The 22,706-nt window shown below is 38.4% G+C and overlaps 1 protein-coding gene across 20 annotated transcripts in view; it reads right to left on the minus strand.

Moving 5' to 3' along the window:
* Nucleotides 1-2,276: 2,276 nt before the first annotated feature.
* Nucleotides 2,277-22,706, minus strand: part of PBRM1 (polybromo 1) — a 113,613-nt gene continuing 93,183 nt past the window's right edge. For 11 of the 20 annotated variants that reach the window (XM_063115401.1, XM_063115405.1, XM_063115410.1 and 8 more), the window contains 7 exons: nucleotides 18,621-18,804; nucleotides 17,688-17,898; nucleotides 16,578-16,779; nucleotides 13,073-13,237; nucleotides 6,269-6,339; nucleotides 5,943-6,159; nucleotides 2,277-5,091 (listed from right to left, as the gene is read on the minus strand). In XM_063115401.1, coding sequence (XP_062971471.1) covers nucleotides 4,919-5,091; nucleotides 5,943-6,159; nucleotides 6,269-6,339; nucleotides 13,073-13,237; nucleotides 16,578-16,779; nucleotides 17,688-17,898; nucleotides 18,621-18,804 — 1,223 coding nt within the window. In that variant the 3' untranslated portion in view covers nucleotides 2,277-4,918. Of the gene's footprint in view, nucleotides 5,092-5,942; nucleotides 6,160-6,268; nucleotides 6,340-9,590; nucleotides 9,747-13,072; nucleotides 13,238-16,577; nucleotides 16,780-17,687; nucleotides 17,899-18,620; nucleotides 18,805-22,706 lie in introns of all 20 variants that reach the window. The other 9 variants (XM_063115419.1, XM_063115417.1, XM_063115414.1 and 6 more) reach the window with 3 other exon arrangements.

The following is a 22,706-nucleotide window of genomic DNA, read 5'->3' on the forward strand; positions in this document are numbered from 1 at the left end:
GTGATCTGCTTGTACCCACCGGCTGCCTGCCGCTTTCCCCCATGAGTAGAAGCAGCCTGAGGCCCATGCCAGATGCAGCTGTCCCAGAATTGTATGCCAAATAAACCTCTGTTCTTTATAAATTACCCAGTCTCAGGTATTTGTTATAGCAACACAGACTAATAACATCTAGAGATTTTTTCTAATTTAAGTTAGTCTATTTATGTTACAACCAATTCAGTGTAAATAATTGCCTACTACTCAGATCTCATTAAAGCACTACCTACAGCCAGCTCAGAGTCATCACTGGGAGACGGCTTGAATGTGAAAGCCAGTAATGACCGACACCACAAGGGAGAAGAATGTGGTTTGTTGTATTCTCATGCCCAGTTGTATCATCTAGAGTTCCTGGTGAACCTAACCTTATAGGCACTTTTAGTGATTAGAAATAAAAATTGCATAAGAAAAATTGTGATACGATTCTCTCAATTATATGGCCATCTTCCATATGTTCCCCCTTGCCCACTCTCCCAGTTTTAGAAGTTTAAGTAATTTGATACATAAGGAGAATATGTCACACACACACCTTTTACAAAGAATAATACTAAATACTAACAAAACCATTAGCCAACTTCTGTTGTCTGCTGTGGGCTTCTTCCCTAGGCCATCCCCGTGCCTCCACCCCAGAGAGAACCACTAGACTGAATTTTGTGTTAACCTTCCCTAGGGTTTTCCTCTCCATTTCTTTTTCTTTTATTAGTGCTGATTTATGGAAGGACAACAAACGTGAAAATAACAGGACAACATCTGACTGTAAGGCAAGTAGACTAGCAAAGAGCTATTACTGTATTTGATGCAAGACACATTTTCAGAGCACTTTGTGTTTGGAGGCTATGAGTAAGAACTCATCTTTGTTAACCAATGTGGAAACTTTTAATTTTCCCTTAAAAATTTTTTTAACTCTCCTGCTAGGAACACGACTCTATCCTACTTATCAGACACTGGAACTATTTAAGGAACATGAAAGTTAAAAAAAATTGCAGTGCTCTTATATGCTGATTACAGCACAGCAGTGCCCTCTAGTGTGAACTACAAGGCAAAGAAGTTTAATAATTTAATTTTCAAACTATAGCAATTATTCTAAGATGACGAAAACCTAATCAGCATTTATTGCTAGAAATCTACCGCCATAGTGGTACTGGGCAAAAGAACATGGGCTTTGGAGCTTCACTCTATCATCTGAATTGATAAAGTACCTAAGTTAGGCACACAGTAAATAATAAATGAGGCTATTTTAGTCCATCTAGCAGTTTTATTTTTGAAGTGTTACCTAAATCCTGATGTTATAACTCAATCACATAAACCTCCCTTTTTTTGTACGTTTGAGTTTTTCACACTGAGTTACCTCTCTTTAACAAAATATACTTTGGATCATGGTGTCTTCCAAAGCAATTTCTCTCCTAGTAAAGCAGTATCAGTGCTTAGTCTTCACATATGTATTAAATTTGGAGTTTCTTGTCACATTTATGTGCAATCCACAAGACATGAAAACCAGAAAATACCCCAAATAGCAGAATAGCCTATTTGTTCAGTTCCTAATTCATTCAGCTGACCTAGCATACTTCCAAACTAAAAAAGAACACAGTAATATTTAACAGTATTTGTTTGCTCCTAGTGTTCAGCTGAGATGTTTAACTATGTACATCAGTGATTGTTCAAAATATGCTCATAAGCACAGATGGCAGTATAGCCCTAAACTATTCAGGAGAATGGAACCACAGGGATTTGCAAAGTGATATTAGAGGAAAACAGTTGGTTGATTTTACCAACACTTTCTATTAAAAGCGTGGTCATGTTTTAAGAGCTTATAAACATGTTAAAGACACAGCCAAGCCACCTGTCTCTTCTGGCCACAATAAGCTGGCTATTTGAAGTGGGTTATACTGCTTTATGATAGAGGACATGCTTTCCTCACCCTCTGCTCTCAGTAACTCTATCTTCAATTTTAACTTCGACCTGCATTTCTACCCATGCTGAGGACACGCTAGGAATTCCTTGACTGCTGGCCTGAGAGGTGTGGCATCAGGCATTTCAGGATGCAGTCCGACTATATTCAGCTTCTGTGTTAATGCAGCCTGACCCATGAACCAGGGGTCCGGACACAGATTTTCACCTCCTCCTGAAGACCTTTCTTCCCTTAAATTGGCAGCCTTATCCTTGTCAGCATGAAGTCAGGGCTTGCAGGAGTTAAATCTATTTGAAACTAACATCTAACAACCAAACCTGGTTAATCCAAATCACTTTGCAAACTCCATTTTTATTTGGATTAAAAAGCTTTAGATGAACAAACATATGATACATACATGTTATAAGACTAGTTACCACTTAAACCTCAGATGATATGATACAGAAATTAGAATAAACCAAGTTTTGGTCAGGTCTGAAATGTTCAAGCTGAAAAGTTATCAACACCAATTTGGGGATTTTACGCAGATAAATGTCCCCTCGATTCTTCCTCATAGGAAGGAAAGGGTGGGTTAAAAAACAAAACAGAACAATTAAAGACCTTTTAAATCAGCTGACATACTATTTTAAACCCATACGTTTTCCCCCCATATAAACAAAATTTTTCTCCACAGGAACTTACATTTTGAAAATATTTAGGCCATTATATTTTCTATGCCACATTACTACAGTTTCTAAGAATCATGAAAAAAAAGCGTATAGTTTTCTTGTACTTTAAGTCAGGACTTTTTTGTTTTTCTTTTTTGGAAGATGGCTGACCTCAAATCTTATATCCTAAATATTAACTGATATTCTCCAAGTTAATATACAGAAAGACATGATTCTAAAATAAATACATAGTTTTGTTTTTTTTTCTTTTTAAAAAGAAAACTTACTTAGGGCCTGCCTAATGGCACCCTGGGCTGGCTCTTCACTGCCTTAAGGAAGCCCTTGGATGGATCTATGGTTCCTATAGCACCTCTAGGGACTGCGAAGGAGCCCAGAGGAGAAGTGTGCTGGCTTCTAATGCCCTCTGTGGCCCACAGTGAAGAGTTTTTAGAGGCTCCCAAAAGAAGTCTCATCCAGACCTTAAAAAGGGAAATAAAATGAATGCACGAAATAAATGATTTAACCAAAATTAAATTTCAGGTTTTTTGGTGTAATTCACGGATGTCTAGAAATCAAAGAATCTGATTGCATTATTTAGTCCATGATGATTCAATGGCCCAAATAACCAGGAACTGAAGATTTATCTGATCCAGTTCAACAATAAGGTACTGACATATTACTGCCATACATTTTTTTAAAATTCAAAATTATTTGATGCAAACTGAGATCTAGTGGTTGACTAAAGGCAATTAAGTTATAAGGGTCTCCTGTATTTAAAGTATCTAGATACAAGAGACTTTTTCCATTCTACACTCTTTAGCCCTCATGATTTAAATAAGTATGGTAATTAAACATCCAGGTATTGATTCATAGCAGATTAAAAGGAAAAAAGTATCCACCGAGAGTCACTCTCTCAATTTACAAACAGCAGTGGACACTCCACCATGACGGCAACCACCCTGTTGCAATAAAGCAGTTTTCAAAACATACTGCCAGCCAAGTGTAATAATGTTTCATGTTTGTGGCTAATATACTGCCTCCAAATGTTTATTCTAGGGTCATATAATAAAGATGGGGTCACCAAACCCAAGTGTTTGGGAATCTGTAATGGTCTTTTTAGTGAGCATTTCCTTAAATTATGATTCCCTTCTCAAAAGCACAAGCTGCAAAATTTAAAAAAAAAAAAATTAGGAAGTATTAAATTTCTGATTGAGAATTACACCCTGAAACTTAGAAGAGAAAAATGCCACATCTGATAATGAGGAAATAAAGAATACTAAAACATATTTGCATATGCAGGCAATCTACCCGTTCACAATTACGCTTCTGATACAGCTCACATCCAGTTACACACACTGTTCCCTATGTCAAGTTCGGTGTTATGTTTAAAAATAAATCACCTTCATGCACACTTCAGTGTTTTTCAATGTAACAGACTTAAAATTTTAAATCACCCAACATGTACAGGCATAAATTGTGAATTATAAATAGATCAAAAGTACCCTTAAACTTACCAGCCAATACTAAATATAATTCAGGGTTGTGCACATGTTCTGTAAAAATCACTAACACCATAGATGTCTAACTCAGCACAAGAAAAAGCATTCTTTCTCTGTAGCTGTCCAGGAGGTACACTAGCTGCAAACAGATACACAGCACTGACCACAGATTTCTGTAGTGAGCCTCTGAGTTAACAGAGCAAATGAGCCATGTCTGTCAAACATTTATAACCTAAATAACAACCTTTCAAAGAAAGCACTTCATTTCACCTGTAAGAAACAACTTTTGTGGAAAGTGGCTTAAGATATTCAGGCACATGAAACAGACACAAGTACACTCCCTTCCTTCTCTAATATGTAAACTAGGACCAACTTCACATTTCATTGTCAACTTAAACTAATTTGTAAACTCTTGTGTGTATTTTTTTCATTTTGTTTGTTCTTTTATAAAAAAGAAAAAAAGAAAACACAAAAACCAAAAAACAAAAACCCCACGCCAAGACAAAATCTTTGATGGTTTCAGTTCCATGGCAACAAGTGGAAAGATAAAACTCCAAGTGTACATATACAACCAATTATGAAACTGGTTTTAAACAAATGAAACATATGCAAAAAAATCTTTGTGTATTTGATAAAGTCAACTTAATATAACAAAAACAAATTGAAATAGCTTATTAAAAGTGTCCTTATATAAAAATGGCCTTGTGATGTACAGTAAAATGCAATAAAAATTACTATCCTTTGTTCCTTCCCCCCACCCCCAGTAACTAAAATGGCTACTGTTCCACAACTCTTTATGCTTCTATAAAAGAAATGTAGTGATGTGACTAAACGTTTTCTAGGTTATATGCATGGCGAATGTTGAGGGTGTCTCGGAGCATCAAATCCCGAAGGCGCCAGAGAGCGTCTGCCATGGTGGTGTGGGCCCCTTTACTTTTCAGCCAGTGAGAGGGTAGGCGGCTCTCCTGTTCTTTCGACAAATGGACATCGCGTCTTCGAGCTGATAAAGCACAGACAGAGAAACAGAATTTGGAATTTTAAGATCACAAAAGCTCCCTCAGTTCTAAGGTCTGATAGATTTATTAAAACACAAAACATATAAGAATTATTAAATATTATGATTTTGCAGAATATTTCCAAGCAAATTTCTTACATCATCCTTTTAGGCAGTAAAAGATCTGATCATTTATATTTTATTGTGGGCATCTCTGATATTGAATACTTAAATGTTAACAAAAATGCCTAAGAAGGTAAACATGTGAAGAAGGGAAAACATACTTCCTACTCTTAAAAAGAAATCAAATTAACAAATTTGGTTTAGAAATAAAAAACTAGTAGAAACTTTTCAATTTCTCTCCAGAAATTAGGCAAGTTACCTCAGTATATACTGAAAATACATTGTCTGCTGAACTAAATGAATAATTTGATAGGTTAACAGAAAATGCTTTCCTTCTAATTTAATAAATGTTTGAAAAGGAAGGAAAAAAAAGTGCTTTCCAATGTATTTTTCATCTTTTTAAACTGAGGTGAAATAATTTTTAATTTACCCAAATGCATCTATACCAAAGCCCAAGTGCCTGGAAAATAATTGAAAAAATTCAGAATATGCTTAAAAAGATGGCAGCAATATTTATGATAAAACTAAGCTTTGAAATTTGGTGGAAAAAAACATTTTCAGTGTGTGATGTCAATATGCAAAGAAGCACCAAACCATTGTATAAAATATACGATTTATTATATATGTGTAAGAAAAAGCAATGTTTATTGTACAATACAAAATGACAAAAGCAGAAAGAAGACTTTGAGGAAGTATGTGTTTTGCAAAGGCTTATTTAGAAGGACTCTCCTTACCCGCCAGGGTCTGGTCCCACTTGCTAATGCTGTTGGACTCAGCACTGAGTCCTTCAATGTATTTCAGGTAGGCCTCTGAGTGGAGAAGCCGCTGGGTCTTTGGTGGGGGAGCCACAAACATGGGCGTGGTTGGCTGCTGTATGACAGGGGGGCCAGCTGGAAGTGAGCCAGGATATGGAGGTGGTGCCTGCTGCCCTGGAGGCCCCAAAACTCCCACCTGAAAAAGCACAGGACCACATCGTAAGGCAAAAAGATACTCTGCCCATGTTCTGAGAAGGAAGATGACTAGAATTCTGTTGAGTCCTAGAAAAATCAAACTGGCTCACCTGTTGTCCATATGGACTTCCACCTGGAGCTGGAGTCCCTACTATAGGGGCCACTCCTTGGTTCATCACACCTATAATTCATAATGCAACGGCACAATTAGAGGCTCTGGGTTGAGATGACTGAAAAATACTGTCTGATAAGAAATGATGACATTTATAATGCAAACCTATGCACCTCTGCCCTTGAGTCTTTGTGGAGAGGAACCCTAAGCACCCCAAAGAGGATTCAAATAGAAAATTTCTATTCTTTTGTCTCTAGGAACTTAAATTACACTGCTGCTTCAACTTGTTAGATGTACATCAATTACTCGAGTGGCTTAGAAATGATTTGAACCCTGCATAAAATTCTAGTATTTCCTTAGGTAAACTATAGCCAGAATATAACTATTTTGAAGGTAATTTTCTTCTGACAACACATTCTCCTGAAATTGAAGCCTGTGTTTAATTTCAGCAGGAATGGCATTGGAATCAGGCTCAACAGTAACCAATGTGCTAGGATAGCAGGAACACACGGGAAGAGGCTCTGCAAGTGCACAATTAAATGAGCTTTGTGGAGACTGGAGGCCCAGTCTTGCTGTCCCCTCAGAGGCCACCAGTACCTGTGCTAACTGGAGTCACTGTGTTAGCAGAGAGAGGCCACTTCCATTTGATAGAGCAGCACTCTGAAAATGATTATCTGGAAGCGGAGTAGCCTTGCTGCTATCACTTTAGATGCAAAATGACTAAAGATCAAAGAAAGACTTCATGGTCCTACTATATTTGTACTATGTCCCTGGTAATAATTTTGTAAGCTTCCCTTGGTGAATGCTCATGAGCAATTGTTGTCTCACAGGCACTAGTTGATAATAATGAGGTGTCCTAAATTTAGTGTCCAAAGCTATTTTTATCTCAGGGCCATCCATTTGCTATTCTGATAAAATATAGAAATAGGCAAGGGACCCAGTTCATTAAAAACTAACAAACTACAACCCCAAACCGTGGTGAGCTATTCTTTAAAGCTAAAACAAGTCCTGCTCATTGTGTAGAAGGATTGAGAGGGGCTAACTTCGTAGTCTATGCCTCTTCTGGATTAAGAATGCTGATATTTTGATCAGGCAGAAGCAGCCCATTATTCTAAGGTTCAGAGCTGTTAAATGCTGCTTCCAAAAAGTATTAGACATCCTCTTATTTGCCAGAGAGAAAATATCAAGTGAAAACAAGCTTCTGTTTAAAAAGCAGGGATTTTTAAATTCTAAGTATCCAGAAGTGTACCTGGATCACAGAGTAGAATCCTGATGATTATCTGCGAATGAATGAAGAGGCTGTGGTGGGTAACTGCTGCTCAAGTGACATATTATTAATCCTTTACCCTCCCCCACAGGACACTCACCCACCTTAGATTCCACAACACAGCAGTGCTCCCAGTGCTTCCTACATCATTGCTTTGCAGGGCAGCACAAACAAATGAGCAAATTCCTCTGCTTCCTCTGTTTACAAATGCCATGCCAGAGGCAGCAGATGAGAATGTGAGCTGAGTCGCCAGAGGAGCTCACCGAATCCCCCACTCTTCAAAGCCTGTTCAGATACGTGTATGTGTAGGCACTTAGAGCAATTCTTCCCTGTCTCCCTGCCTATAACTAGGTGTGTTGTGCTTCCTTCAAATGCAATGTAGAATCTGAAGATAGGGGGAGGAAGATAGCTATGTCCCAACACCCACCAAAAGACATCTGCTATCCTAGATGGTACTGGCCTTACACATGGCTCCCAGTGAATACTACATGCACCCAGAAGGTGTCAACTCCAACCTGCTCTTACTGACTTAGTGAGACACCCTGGGCCAAGGTGAAAAGGCACAGAATTAAGGCCAAGTCTACCTGCCACATGGGTATGACAGACTCCTGCTGCAATAGCAACTCGCACAAAGGCTACCATTTCTATAATGAAACACCCACCCCCACAAACATTTCCTCCTTTGGGAACATCTGAAGCAAATGCTTCTATGGAGCTATGGCCAGTCTCTAAGTAATACTCACAAAGAATGTGCCTGGAGCCTCCAGGCCAAGCTACCAGATTTGCTCTACTTGTACACTGCTGGGTCTACCCTCTGTGGCATCATTTAGAACCCTGCAAAACCCTATGATTGGTAGGTCCAACAGTGGTATAAGCAAATCTAACAAGTTCCCATCCACATTTTATCACCTGGGTTGGGCCCCTACCTGATATTTTAGGTAATGGACCAAATGATATTCAAAAGTCATCTAAAGGTCACAATCCTTCCAACTAGATTATAGCTAACGGTTCTTTTGCATATGACAGCAATTAATATGGGAACTTATGATTTTCCCTCATTTGTTTTCTTTAAAATAATCTTTCAACTTGCTAATTCATTATAAAGTGAAACTGAATGTAGCTATTTCTGGACTCCATTTATACATTTCTATCTGAAAGAACTTCTGAGCTTTTGCTGACAGACAAACCAGTGTCTACAGCAAGTAGTGTGGGCTAGGCTGTTCTCTAATAGAACATATCTGACATATCATGCTTCTTACGAGACTCATAGATGTCTGACATATTATGCTTCTTAGGAGACTCAGATACAGAAAACTAATTCAGTATAAATTCATTCTCTACTTCCTTTTTGTTCCTAAGACAGACTGAGAGAAGGATTTCTGAAGAGTTAAGAGTTCTAAGAGCATTAGATGGGCTGCTTATGGAAGAGGAGATGGAGCAGGAATTCTGATTTTTTTTTTTTTTTTTTTGGCAGGTGGCTGGTATGGGGAACTGAACCCTTGACCTTGGTGTTACAAGGCTGCACTCTAACCAACTGAGCTAACCAGCTGCCCCTGGAGCAGGAATTCTATACAGAAGACCTTGTGAGATACGGATTGCACCAGAGGAAGAAATGCACGCAAGAGCAAAAAGTGCTTTTATATGTGACTACATGTGCTGCCAAAGAGAGCACATATATGTGACTCTGAACTAGCAATTTGGGAAACTTAATTCACTGATAAGAGGGCACGGTCTTCTAGCCTGTTTGGCTTTTCAAGTACTTGTCAAATTACTTGAGTGATTATAAGAGTATGCCTCCTGCCCCTTGGTCAGCTTCGTCTGGCCTCCATCATGTGTCCTGTGCTGCTGCCAGGCAGCCAGGTGCACAAGGGCACAGGTGCTGGGCTACCTGCTCAACACACAGGACAGGCCCTGCTGTTGACATCACTGGGATTTTCAGGGAGAGAAGGCCTGCCCACAATGGGCAACAGGTATCTCCTGTAACAACTGGCTGAGGGAGAAAAAAGAGAATATGAAGATGAGATTAATGAGTGAATGAGGATGAAGTTCTTACCCGGCGGTGGGATGCCCGGGAGGCCGGGCATACCTGGCGGAAGATGGTGGGGTGGAGGCCCCCCAGGGTGAAGTGGCTGCATGCTGCCCATGCTAACAAGGCCATCAACTGGGCCCTGCAAAGGTGGAAGGCCTGGCGGATAGCCACCCATCATGCCTTGAAGGACACAATAAATTTCAGACATGCATCATTAACATGCAACATGAGCTAAATAAGTAATAACAACTCCCCCCACATGCACTACCAATGAATAAAGCGCTCTTAGTACTGCATGATATAACGGCAATTAGTGCAATTATTTTGTTGCAATAATGAACAAAATAAAAAGTCACAAACTTGAAACCCAACATTTCTGGATGAATTAGTATACTTAGTACATTATTATTTGTAGTTATTTCTCCTGGGATAAATATGGTACATGTTTTCAGTTAAATAATAATAAAGAGTAGTTCTAGTAACAGCCTTCTGAAGGTCATAATTATTGCAAGCTATTCAAACAGAGTGACCAGTTCTGCAACCGCAATTCTAATTGAACAGTATAAACCCCATCATTCCACTCTGCCCACACTCATATGCCTATCATGGGTATACATGAGGGGAAATCGAAATGGAGGGAAATGAGGCGCACAGTCTTGATCGCAAAGCATGGTTCTCCAGCTTGGGAGCAAGAATTTTTCAAGACTTCTACATCTACTCTTCCTCTCTTCTAGCCCCACCACTGCTGGTAAGAATTGATTGTGCTTGGGCTTGAACTGGGGAATAGCTTCTAAGAGCCATCACAATGAATGACGTTTCATCTTTAGGTATCAAAACACAACAAGATAAAACCTAAACCCTCCCAAGCCAACCCAAGCCCAGGTCACTCAGAAGCCTACACACAGACCTTAAGGAGGAATGGCTGGAGAACCAGGCTCTGCTGACATGAGATAATGCCAATTGTCATCACTATCTGCAAGGTCACAAATGTTCTGATGTAAACCTTTAGTTAACAGGGAGCATTTTAACTGAGTTACAGAATTCTGTGAATGGAGGATTTTATTCCTTTATTTTCAAAGTGCACCTTCCCATAAAAATATTTCCCGCTGGCTTGGGAAGAGTTTCAGCAAACAAATATTTTTGGCAAAAGGAGTAAAAGTAAGAAAATAATTTCAAAATGTCACAGACTCACTTATCAAAAGACCTTTAAAACCACATGGCATTTTTTTTAAACAAGAAAAACAACTTGGCTTTTCTGGGATTTGTAATGATCACGATGAACAAGAATACAAGGCTCCCCCTGAAATGCAGTCACTTTTGGTCACAGCTTCTCACAAAGGGAGGGTTGAGGGACTAGTTCCAAATGTCATTTTTATAAAATACTCTTTATAGTGGGACTCTAGTAAACTCCAGATTCTGAGAATTTTACTCTTTGACTTTCCCTGAAGAATTATTTGAAAGGTATTTATTTAGAAAAGTTTAGTCTTTTAAAGCTATGAAATTACTGAAAATTCTGAGATCGACTCACCTGCTTCATTAGGCATATCTAAACTGACTGAAAAACTTACAATTACACAAACCAATAAAACAAATTTTAAATGGCAATATCTCTACACATGAAATAGGATTGTGAGTTTCATTTTTTTAAAAATGAGAGTTCAGAGAATAAAAACTACTTTTAAACAGATACCGTCATCTCAAACATGAGAAGATCCAATGCTACCAAACTGCCTTTTAACCATACCACCAGGCATAGCTTTTAGGGATAAGTAGGTGGGAAATTTAAGAATGTTAGGAGGCTTTGCTTTCAATTACAAAAGCCCATCTGAACGCAGCCTTCACGGGCTGTGATTGAAGAAATTATTAAGAAGTGAAAGACATGACACTTGTCTTCATTAAACTGTACTTTGGTATTTATTATCCCAGTCACATGTGTTCAAATGAGCTTCGATGCTTGTAAGCAAAGCTGGTCTCAGACAGCCACAAGGCTCTTTAAGACTCAGGCCCTAAGCAACGTATAAGCCCATGAAAAATTATCCTCTTAGCTGCAAAGTTCCCACTGTGGATCAAAGACTGGTTACTATACAGACCGCTTGCCCCTCACTCCCATGGCCCAGAAGTCTGAGCAGCACACCCTTAATAACGGAGCAGGGGCTTTCTACAGGGTCCACCCTCCTCACCTACTGAGCTCTATAATGTTATTCCCCAACAGGGAGCTAAAATGCTGCAGCTGCTGTTTTTTAAAATTTTTTTAGCTATTTGAATTCATTTTGTAAATGTGTCCCTGGGTATTGTAGTCAAGGGCACAGTGCCACAGTATCAGATAGAACAAAACAGGATGTCAATGAGGGAATTCTAACTTTCAAAGTCCCCATGTTCAAGGTCTGATTTCTAAAAACCTCTGGAACCCCATTAACCAAAATGGGCCATGGAATAGAGCAGGCGATTATGAGATTTGTTAGATCAACATCAGTTACACTGAAAGTACTGAAAGCCATGATTCAGATGTGCTTTGGCGAGTGCAACTGCTGAGTTCAGCGACAGTGCATTTGAGAACTTGCCATCACAAAAGTTAGGAGCAACAATGGAAAAGCTATCCTATGCTACCCTTCCTTAAAAAGCAAAACCAGAAAGAGCATCCCAACAAGCCTGCCTTAAACAACACTGTCTTGGACTCCCTGCAAAAGAGGTCAGACTGCTACTTAAGAAGAAACACAGGTGGCTTCACCAGGCTTGGACAGAACACAAAGGAAGGGCCCGAGAGGTGATACTTCTCATTGGAGACATGTCAGACAGGGATATTCGATTCAAGCATAGTCAAATTTGCTATGGCTACCAGAACCAGAGACAACACACACAAGCAAACCACATTCATCATTTTCTTTTTCATTTTTTAAAAATATGTGACTGGGATACTAACAGAAAATGCAGTTTAATGTAATTAAGTAGAAAAGCATTACAGAGTGGGCACAATGAATTGAATAAGGACTTTGTATTCTATTTAGCAATCATGCACACTGGTGACCAAGAAAGGATTTACAATTCATTGTCAAAAATCCTTTTATATGGTCAGTCTTTTAAGGATGGCTGCAGCAGAACAAGACAAACTGAATACTGAATGAAATGGGAAAATCAACACCACCTAAATTCTGATTTTGAGATTTCTCTTGGGAGTCCTTCTAGAATAGAATTTAGGGTCTATTTATATTTCCTGCTATAGTGCTCTATCAAGAGCAGTCTGGGGTGGAGAACATCACCAGACCATGCCCACAGCCAGGGAACAGCTGCTCCCTACCAATTCCCAGGGTTGGGCCCAGGGCCCATTTCTGGGGTACAAGGGAGGCATTGCCCAAATGGGAAAGGCAATATAGGACGACATGGATGACTTCAAACTTTGAATCTGTCATGAGAAAAGGCTATAGACTGTGGCCTACTCCTCACTGGAGAAAAAAAAAATGAAGGTATTTCTTAAAGTGGAAAAAAATGGTCTTAGCTCCTGTTTTTACCTGCAACAGGTGTCAACTGCTGATTGAGCATCCCCATTGGTGTTGGTGGTGGCACCACCCCCATGAGAGCCCCCACAGGGGTTCCTGCTCGGGGAGAAGCACTCGGCTGCTGTTGCTGTGCTGCTCGCTCTCTCTCCTGCTGCTCAGCAACTTTAGCTGCCCGCTCTGTAAAGGCATTTCAGATTTTCAATTCTGTTTTTAACCCAGGAATTCAAAATACCATCCATTGCATTCAACAGGACTAGTAAAAACACAGGCAACAGTTCTGTCTCAATGGAAGGAACGGTAGATGACTAGTCTCAACACAGGAGGAGTCAGGCCGATTTCACTTGGTAACCTAGAGTCCAGCTTTCCTATCCCATCTTGAGAACTGGTCTGCAAAGATTTCAAGAATGTTAAGACTGCAACACACATTCAGAAAGCACAGGTTTTATTTAAACACGTCACTAGCGTAACCAACATGGTTAATCTCACGAGGCACCCTGAAGATGAGAAGCGCTACCATTATTCTAGTATTAATAGCATTACAGATTATTTATAATTTTGACATGAAGCAATTCCATGGCCCATTATAATTTGTGGTACAATTATTACTTACTATATTTTCCTGATTCCTTGTACCCAATTTTACTAAGATTTGAGGACTCTTATTAGTATGATGGGATTTAGCAGCTGAAGAAAATTAACTCTGTAAGGGAAAAGTAGCTTACTGCCTCCTCCTAAAGGTTTTAGGGAAAGTAAACAGCTAATTTCTACATTCTTATGAAGCAAAGAGATCTTATTTAATAAACCCCAAGGGAGAAATGAAGGATTCTCTAGGCTACAGTTATCAGAAGCAGGGAATTATATATACACGTATACAGCAAAACCAGATTTCCTGAAGCTGAGCAGTTCAATACCATAAATCATCCTAAAGCAGCAAAAATTCCAGAATCCACTCTTATTTCATACAAAATGCAAGAGGAGCATTTGCTTGTGGCAGTTCTGGACTGTAGAACACACCCACACCACCCTGCCTCACTCCCTTGGGCTACTCTGCACCTGCATTTCCAGAGCCAGCAGCTCCAAAGATCATGATCCCAGTCTTTTTGGAGGTTAGCAGGCTGAACACTTACTAGAGAACTCTAGTAATACTGTATTCCCAAAGCTCCTACCCATACAGGGTTTATTCTGTTTCAGCACTCATAAACAGGAAATCCTCCCCGCTTTTCACATGGGCAAACAGAGGCTGGTAGACATGTAGCGACTTGTCCAAAGATACAGAGAGAACCAGGAACATGTGGCCCTGACTCCTGATATCACACTCCAACTACCACACATTAACCCTCCAACATGGAATTCAAAAGGCTACTGCTGATCTGAGGAGAGGGAAAATAGCTCATAGTCACATAGCTTTAAAGAGAATCAAGAAGCAACAGCTCCAGTCCTTAGGGTAAGAAGTGAAAGTCAAGCAAGTCAAAGGGCCCTTGGCTGTGACAGAGTTGCCTGCATAGACTTACCATCATTCACTAACACTGTCCCAGTTTACAGACCCCCCTGTACAATGAGTGTGAGGGACAAAGACCACTTGAACAATCTATTTCTTTGAGCTAGCAGTAAAAAAACATTGATAATCTAGACCCCCACATTAAATTCTAGTATTTTCATTATACAAATGACAGTAAAATGGGAGAGCAAAAAAATGAAGTTGAAAGACAGAAAAATTCAGGCCTGTGGATCCAATATTGGGCTGCTTCCTGTTGGTTCTTTCTGGAAGAAGGTCAATTGGGCTGTCTTGGAAAACAATTATTAAAACTAAGCTAACCAAGCTCCAAACTTTGGGTGTTGAATCCAATGGATGAGAATACCATAAGTTTAGATTTTGTGTCTCAGGCAGACACCACGAGTGATATAACTCACCCTGACTAGGTTCTCACTTTTCAGACTCTCTTTTGAATGTGGGAGAATTTCTGAGAAGCCATCATCTCTCTCTCTTCAGCCCTGCTCCAGAATTTTTACCTTTACATTATTTCCAGATCTCTCTCTTCTGTCCATACGTAAATAACCAGCCACCTAACACTAGTTTCATTTATCTTGGAATAGGCTTTACATCCACGTTAGCTTAATTTCTAACACTCTTGCAGTTGAGTGGTATATTAGGTCTTAACTTTCACTAAAGTCAGAAATATCAAAGCTCCTCAAAGTTCTAGGTGCTTATGAAACTGAACAGAATTTCTCAAAGAATGTTCCGCAAAATATTAGTTCTTAAGGATATTAATAGTTATTACATGACTACCTGGTCAAATTTCAGAAAATCCCAGATTATAATAAAACAGCTTCTTTACTGAAGGTCTCAAAGATTTTAACATGGGAATATGTACTGTTAAGGTTCTACGAGAGAGAGTTTGGAATGCTTCTCAAACTGGTTTTGCCACAAAATGTTTTTTGGCTGAGCATCTTGCAGGATTAGGGTTCTGCAGAAGATCCTTGGGGAAGCCTGCCAGATAATTTTCTAATCAATCAATTGTAACAAATGAAAGGAATAAAAATTTTTTTTTGTTTTTTAAAAAAGTATTTCTTTGGAGACTTCATAAACTTTAATACAGGGGGCAGCCTTAATAAATAATTAATGTTTGCTGGAAAATAATGAATTTGAACCCAACCAAGAAGAATAACTGTAGAGAGGATGGCTGTGAATGGGCAAAAAGTGAACAAATATATAAAATTCCAAATGGAAAAAACACAGCTTAAAGTGCAATAGTCCTGCCTAATCTAATGTTTACTACTTATTTCTTTATTAAAGCCACGCCTGACATTAAAACAAACAAACAAAAAAACCCCCAAAGAAACAAAGAAAACCACCACCCAAAAATCTTTCTCAAGTACTTGTCCCTAATGGCTAAGAACCAACAAATCCTTGAATAATAGTTCATGGCTGTAAGTAATTTAATTATAGAGTAAAAGGAAAATAAAGGCAGTTGAGCTTTATTAAAGAGAACCAAAGTACCTTAAAAGTAGCTATGAATACAGACACAGCACAGGCCAGAACTGGCCTAAGAAACAAAGCGCTTCAGCCAAGCCTTAGCCTGGAGTCTAAACATATGGCTTATCAAGAGCCATGACAGAAGATTACTGATTTTAGAAGGCCCCTTTCAGATGAATTTTCATCAAAACTATATTATAACATCATTGCACAATCATTCCCTAGCTGAACACATGTGTGCTTACAGGGCTCAATGAAAGAAGAAAATCATGCAATTTTTAATAGCAAAATATTTTTGTTTAAGAAATTTGGGGGAGGGGAAACACCACCAGGATCAGAGGCCAAGTCAGGGGCAGTGCTCTACTCTGTCAGGACAAAGCTGGCATCTAAACTGCTGGTTGGGTGCCATTTGGAACAGTCCCCAACACAAAATTCATGTGCAAGTGGGTAAGAACAAGAGCATAAAACCTGTCTAGGCACATGCGTTCCTGAAAACACCCCTTGCTTAGAAAGCTGAGACAGTTGTGCCTAGTCTGTATTTACCTTCATATTCTGCTTTCTTGGCTGTCTCAAGATTTCTCCATTCTGTCCCCACCAGTCGGCTGAGCTCCCCGAAAGAATAGTCTGGGTGCTGGGCCTTAATCACAGCTCTCATCTCACTGCTGAATAGGATGTAGCCACTCATGTTGATTTTCCGTTTGGAGCCTTCCTTCTTTGCACTGCCTTTAGCAGACTTTGGGGTAGACTGTAAGACAGAAAGCTCTTATAATGCATCAGAACATTGCATTTAGTTAACTGCTCAAAGTTTCTGGAAGCCAGGAACATGTGATTTAATAGTTACTGTTTTAGAGACACGTTCAGTTTATAGCTGGCCATTTTCTTGGTCAAAACACATCTCTTCCTTGCCTTTTACCATGTAAGTAATAAATGAAAGTTTTACTGAATTCCATGACTACAATCTATAATGGTGACCTCACAATTAAGTCTTGAGAAAATTCTGAACAAGAAAAAAAATACCAACAAGGATCACCTTAACCAAAAGATGAGGTCCTAAAGAAGGAAAGGTTAAAATGATATGGGCAATAAGGGCCAGCCCGTGGCTCACTTGGGAGAGTGTGGTGCTGATAACACCAAGGCCATGGGTTTGGATCCCTATATAGGGGTGGCTGGTTAGCTGACTTGGGAGAGCGTGGTGCTGACAACACCAAGTCAAGGGTTAAGACCCCCTTACCGGTCATCTTTGGGGAAAAAAAAAAAAAAAAAAAGGATATGGGCAATAAAAGCTAAAGAGTTAAAAGGCCATTCCTTACTGCTTTCCTTATATACAAGGCAGGGAAAGTCTTCTTTTAATGTTTGCTATTAAAAACAGCTATCTATGAAATTAAAAAAAGATATTAAATGTTTAATTATTAATGGCATTACTATGATGGCATAATAGTAAATTATTAATGGCATGACAATAAATACATATAATTTTTTGTGAACTAAAATCAATTAATTAATGGCATTAAGAAAGAAAAAAAATCTGTTTCTTCCTGCAGAATTCTAGGTTCATGCTCCCATATGGAGGGGATGGATGTCTCCTTACTTTGGTTTGAGTCTGTTGCAAACCAAAGCTGAATAAGACAAGTAACAGGAACTTGTCACCTTCACCTGTGGGGGTGTGTAGGGCATGAGGTCCAGCTCACTGGCCAGGGGAGGCTGAAGCTGAGGTAGAGAAGGAGGTTCAATGACCTCACTATCTTCTTCTCCCATCTCTTCAATATCATCATCTCCACCTTCTAACTCAGCAAACTTAGCTTCTAGCAACTGAATTTTCTTTTCCAACAAAGGTGAGGGCTCCTTCTGAGGAACGATTGGTTTTCTGAAAGAAGTGACATAAAAAAGTAAAATCACCTAACACCCCTCCAGGACTGGTCAGAAAGTAGTGTTCTATCTCAACGTCTAAAAACGACTTCCTTCAATCTGCAATGTACACTCTAAGGGCAGCAAGAAAAAGAGTGTAAATGTGTATTTATGTATGTGTTTATGTGTGTGCACATATATATAAGTAGCTCATATATACATATATATATAGCTTATACACACACACACACATATATATAGATATATTTATTTTTGGTGGCTGGCAAGGATCTGAACACTTGATCTTGGTGTTGTAACACTGCTCTAACCAGCCAGCCCCCAAGATGCTTGTGTTTAAAGGATTCTGCTGAATATCTACAAAAGCACTGGGTCCAAAGTTGGGATCTAGTTGCATATATGTATATAGTGGAAAGAGTTTTCATAATCTGTGGAACTGAGCAATCTCCTAACAGACAGGATATGAACCAGAACCAAGTATTTCTGCCTCTATTCTACAATTACTGGAGTCGAAGCCAAAGGCACTGTTAGAGCAGTTACCAGGTCCCAGCAGATTATGAGGATTTTCCTTTAATCTTTAACTGAGTTAATTACTATTTTCTATTGCAATGTACATTACTCTAGTTTAAGATCTAATTAAAAAAAAAACCAAAACACGGGACTACACTATTTTGATATCATTTAGCTGAAATGCTCTTTCTTTCTTAGTTTTTCAAGCTTTACCTGAAATAGTAAATTTCATCGTCTACCACTTTAGCAGAGAGTGAAAACCTCTTCAGTCCCTTAAATTTCTTCATCTGCTTGTCACTCTCATTGTAACGACTCTCACAAAGCAGAATGTCATTTTCTGGTATTTCAGTTGGCCTGCACGAGAGGAAGTCTTTGAATGACAACACAGCACACTTTCCTGAAAGAGAAAATTGGAGAGAAATTAAAGGAGTAAATTGTGGTCACAGTTAATAATTGTTTTAACATTTTATTATTTTTGAATTAATACATTCACATGACTCAAAATTAAAGAGATATAAAATGGTATGTGTAGGCCTAAAGATAGACTATATAGGTCAATGAAATAGAATTGAAAGTCTGTAAATAAACCCATACAATTGAATTTTTATGGGCAACTGATTTTTGACAAGGGTGCCAAGACAAGTCAATGGGGGAAACAATAGTTTCTTCAACAGATGGTACAAGGACAACAAGATTTTCACTTGCAAAAAAACAAAGTTGGACTCCTACCTCATACCATATACAAAAATTAACCTAAAATGGATCACAGACCTAAACGTGAGAGCTACAACTATAAAATTCTTGGAAGAAAACCTAAGTGTAAATCTTTGTGATCCTGGATTAGGCAATAGTTTCTTAGATGCAACACTAAAAGCATAAGCAACCAAAGAAAATAAAATAGAATTCATCAAAATTAGAAAATTTTGTGCTCCAAAGGATACTATCAAGAAAATGAGAACACAAACCACAGAAGAAATATTTGCAATTATACATCTAATAAGAGTCTAGTATCCGAAAATATAAAGAACTCCTACAACTCAACAATAATTAGACAAATAGCCTAATTAAAACATGGGTAAATAATCTTCAATAGATATTTCCCCAAAGAAGATATACAAATGGCCAATAAGCACATGAAACAATGCTCAACATCATTAATCATTAAGGAAAGGTAAATCAAAACTACAATGAGATACCACTTCATACCCATTATGACGATGACTATTATAAAAAACACAATGGAAAATAACAAGTGTTGGCAAGGATGTGGAGAAACTGGAACCCTTGTACATTGCTGGAGGAACTGTAAAATGGTGCCAACAGCTGTGGAAAACAGTTTTGGCAATTCCTCAAAAAGTGAAACACAGAGTCACCACATGACTCAGCAGTTCTACTTCTAGGTATATATCCCAAAGAAATGAAGACAGAGGCTCAAACAGATACTTGTACACCAATGGCCATAGCAGCATTATTCACAATAGCTAAAATGTGGAAACAACCCAAGTGTCCATCAACAGATAAATGGATAAACAAGATGTGATATAATACAATGGAATATTATTCAGCCTTAAAAACCCCAAAATTCTTGGGCCGGCCCCGTGGCACACTCGGGAGAGTGCAGCGCTTGGGAGTGCAGCGGCGCTCCCGCTGAGGGTTTGGATCCTATATAGGAATGGCTGGTGCGCTCACTGGCTGAGCGCAGTGCGGGCGACACCAAGCCAAGGGTTGCAATCCCCTTACCGGTCACAAAAAAAAGACAAAAAAAAAAAAAAACCAAAAAACCAAAATTCTGATTCATGCTACAACATGGATGAACTTTGAAGACGTTATGCTAAGTGGAATAATACAAACAATGATTCCCCAAGATATATTAAATTATATTAAATATTAAAATACCTTAATATTATATATCTTGGGAAATCACTGCTTGTATTAACACACTATATTTAGTCAACTGGTCCCCTTATTGATGGAGATTTAGGGTTGTTTTCAAAGTTTTACTTTTCCACTGAAGCTAAACAATGCTGAAATAAATAATTTAAGACATCAATTTGCACATGGGTGAATATATCTGAAGTATAACTTTGTAGATGTACAAAAGCTGAGTCAAAGGACATGTACACTTTATTTTACAGGTATTATCAAATTACCTTCCAAAGAGGTTGTACTAATTTACAGACTAACACAAAGGTGAATATTGCTTCCCTATGCTCTTGTCAACTAGTAACAAATGTGTGGATATTTGACAATCAGAAAGGTAATCTCGGGCCGAGCCGTGGCACACTTGGGAGAGTGCGGTGCTGGGAGCGCGGTAACGCTCCCGCTGCGGGTTCGGATCCTATATGGGAAAGGTAATCTCAAAAAAAAAAAAAAAAAAAAAAGGATGTGGGTAGTTTCTGGGGAGTTTTAATTCACATTTCTCTAATGGCTAAAGTTGGACATATTTTCATTTGTTTAAGAACCACTGGTAATTTCTTTTTGCTCTCTCTTGTCCTTTGCCCACCTTTCTGTTGCATTTTGATCTTTTTCTAATTTCTTTATAGGAGTTCTTTATATATGAAGGAAATCAGATATACATTGCAAATATTTTCCCAAGGTTGTCATTTGTCTTTGCTTCTGTCAGTTTTGGTCATGCAGATATTTTCAATTCTTCTTCTTCTTCTTATTTTTTTTGTGAGTGAGCGCACCGGCCATCCCTATATAGGATCCAAACCCGCGACGGGAGCGCTGCTGCGCTCACCAGCGCCGCAGTCTCCCGAGTGCGCCATGGGGTCGGCCCATTTTCAATTCTTATATAGTTGAATTTATCAATCTTTTCTTGAATGGGTTTTGGGTTTTGATGTCAGAGATTATCAGAATTTCTTTCCCATGATTTCTTTTGGTATCTTTGTTACTTCATTTTATGTTTATTTAAATCTATAATTCATCTGGGAATTTATCCTGAAGATGTGAGATATGCATACAATTTTATTTTTCCAAATGGCTATACAGTTTCCAAATAACATTTAGAGAAAAATCCATCTTTCCCACTTATTTGGTATGCCATCTTTATCATATATTAAATTATACTCGAATCTATTGCTAAATTTTCTATTTTGTTCAAATAATCTGTTTACTCATACACCATATAAATAGTTTTAATTACTGTAGTGTTAGAATGTTTTAATATCTGGTAAGGACAGACTCCATTTCACTAGGCTTTTCAGAACTTTCCTGATTTTGTTTCTTTTTTGATATGATTTTAAAAATCAGCCAATTTAGTTTTAACTTTCTCACAAGAAAATTCCCATGGGTTTATTTATTGGAATCACATCGAACATTAATTTAGGAAGAATGGACATGTTTATGATATCGAGACCTATCCAAGCACATGATATGCTCTTCAATTTGATCAAGCATTCCCTCAACAGTACTTGAAAACTTTCTTCATACAGATGTGGCACATATATTGTTAAGTTTATTCCAAGGTATTTTATCTTTTTATTATTATCTAATCTTTTAAGGTAATAAATAGATTTGTTACTTATTTTTATACTCAACCATCTTACTTCTCTTATTGTTTGCTACAGTTTCTTAGTTGATTCTCTTGAATTTTCATCTCAATTTCCTTATTTTGGACTTCCGTTTCTTACTCCATCTAACTACGCTGGCTAGTACCTCTTGAACAATGTTAAATAAGAGTGATAAGGACAATCTATTTTGCTCTTGACCTTAACATGAATGTTCATAGCTAACAACTTATTATACACTTACATACAAAACAGGTCAGAGACATTTTAGAAGCTTAAAATAGCTACAATTACTATCACGGCCTTGGATTTACACAGCACTTTATTTAAATAACCCAAAGGCCCTTCAGTTCAGAAAAGAGACAGATACTATTTTCCATATTTTATAGAAGGAAAAGAGAGATATGGAAAGAGTAAAAAATGCTCACAGCTAAAAAGTGAAAGTGACTGGTGGCCCTGGAATGAATGTGGTATCTCTGTGCTCTGAATTGGGGCTTCTACTAGGCCCACAAAAAGACGGGGAAAAGATAAAAGTTTAGCAAGTTTCATATAATGGGCCGACCCTGTGGCGCACTCGGGAGAGCGCAGCAGTGCTCCCACTGCGGGCCGGTGCGCTCACTGGCTGAGCGTGATGCGGCTGGTCACAAAAAGACAAAAAAAAAAAAAAAAAAAAAGAAAAGAAAGTTTCATATAATAAAGCATAAAAAATATATAAAAACCTGCTGGATTTTGACTGGAACTGCAGAGATCTTATAGTTCAATTTGGGGAGAACTGACATGTTTACAATAT

The sequence above is a fragment of the Cynocephalus volans genome, chromosome 11 (genome assembly GCF_027409185.1).
Source record: "Cynocephalus volans isolate mCynVol1 chromosome 11, mCynVol1.pri, whole genome shotgun sequence".
In the NCBI taxonomy this organism is placed as follows: domain Eukaryota; kingdom Metazoa; phylum Chordata; class Mammalia; order Dermoptera; family Cynocephalidae; genus Cynocephalus; species Cynocephalus volans.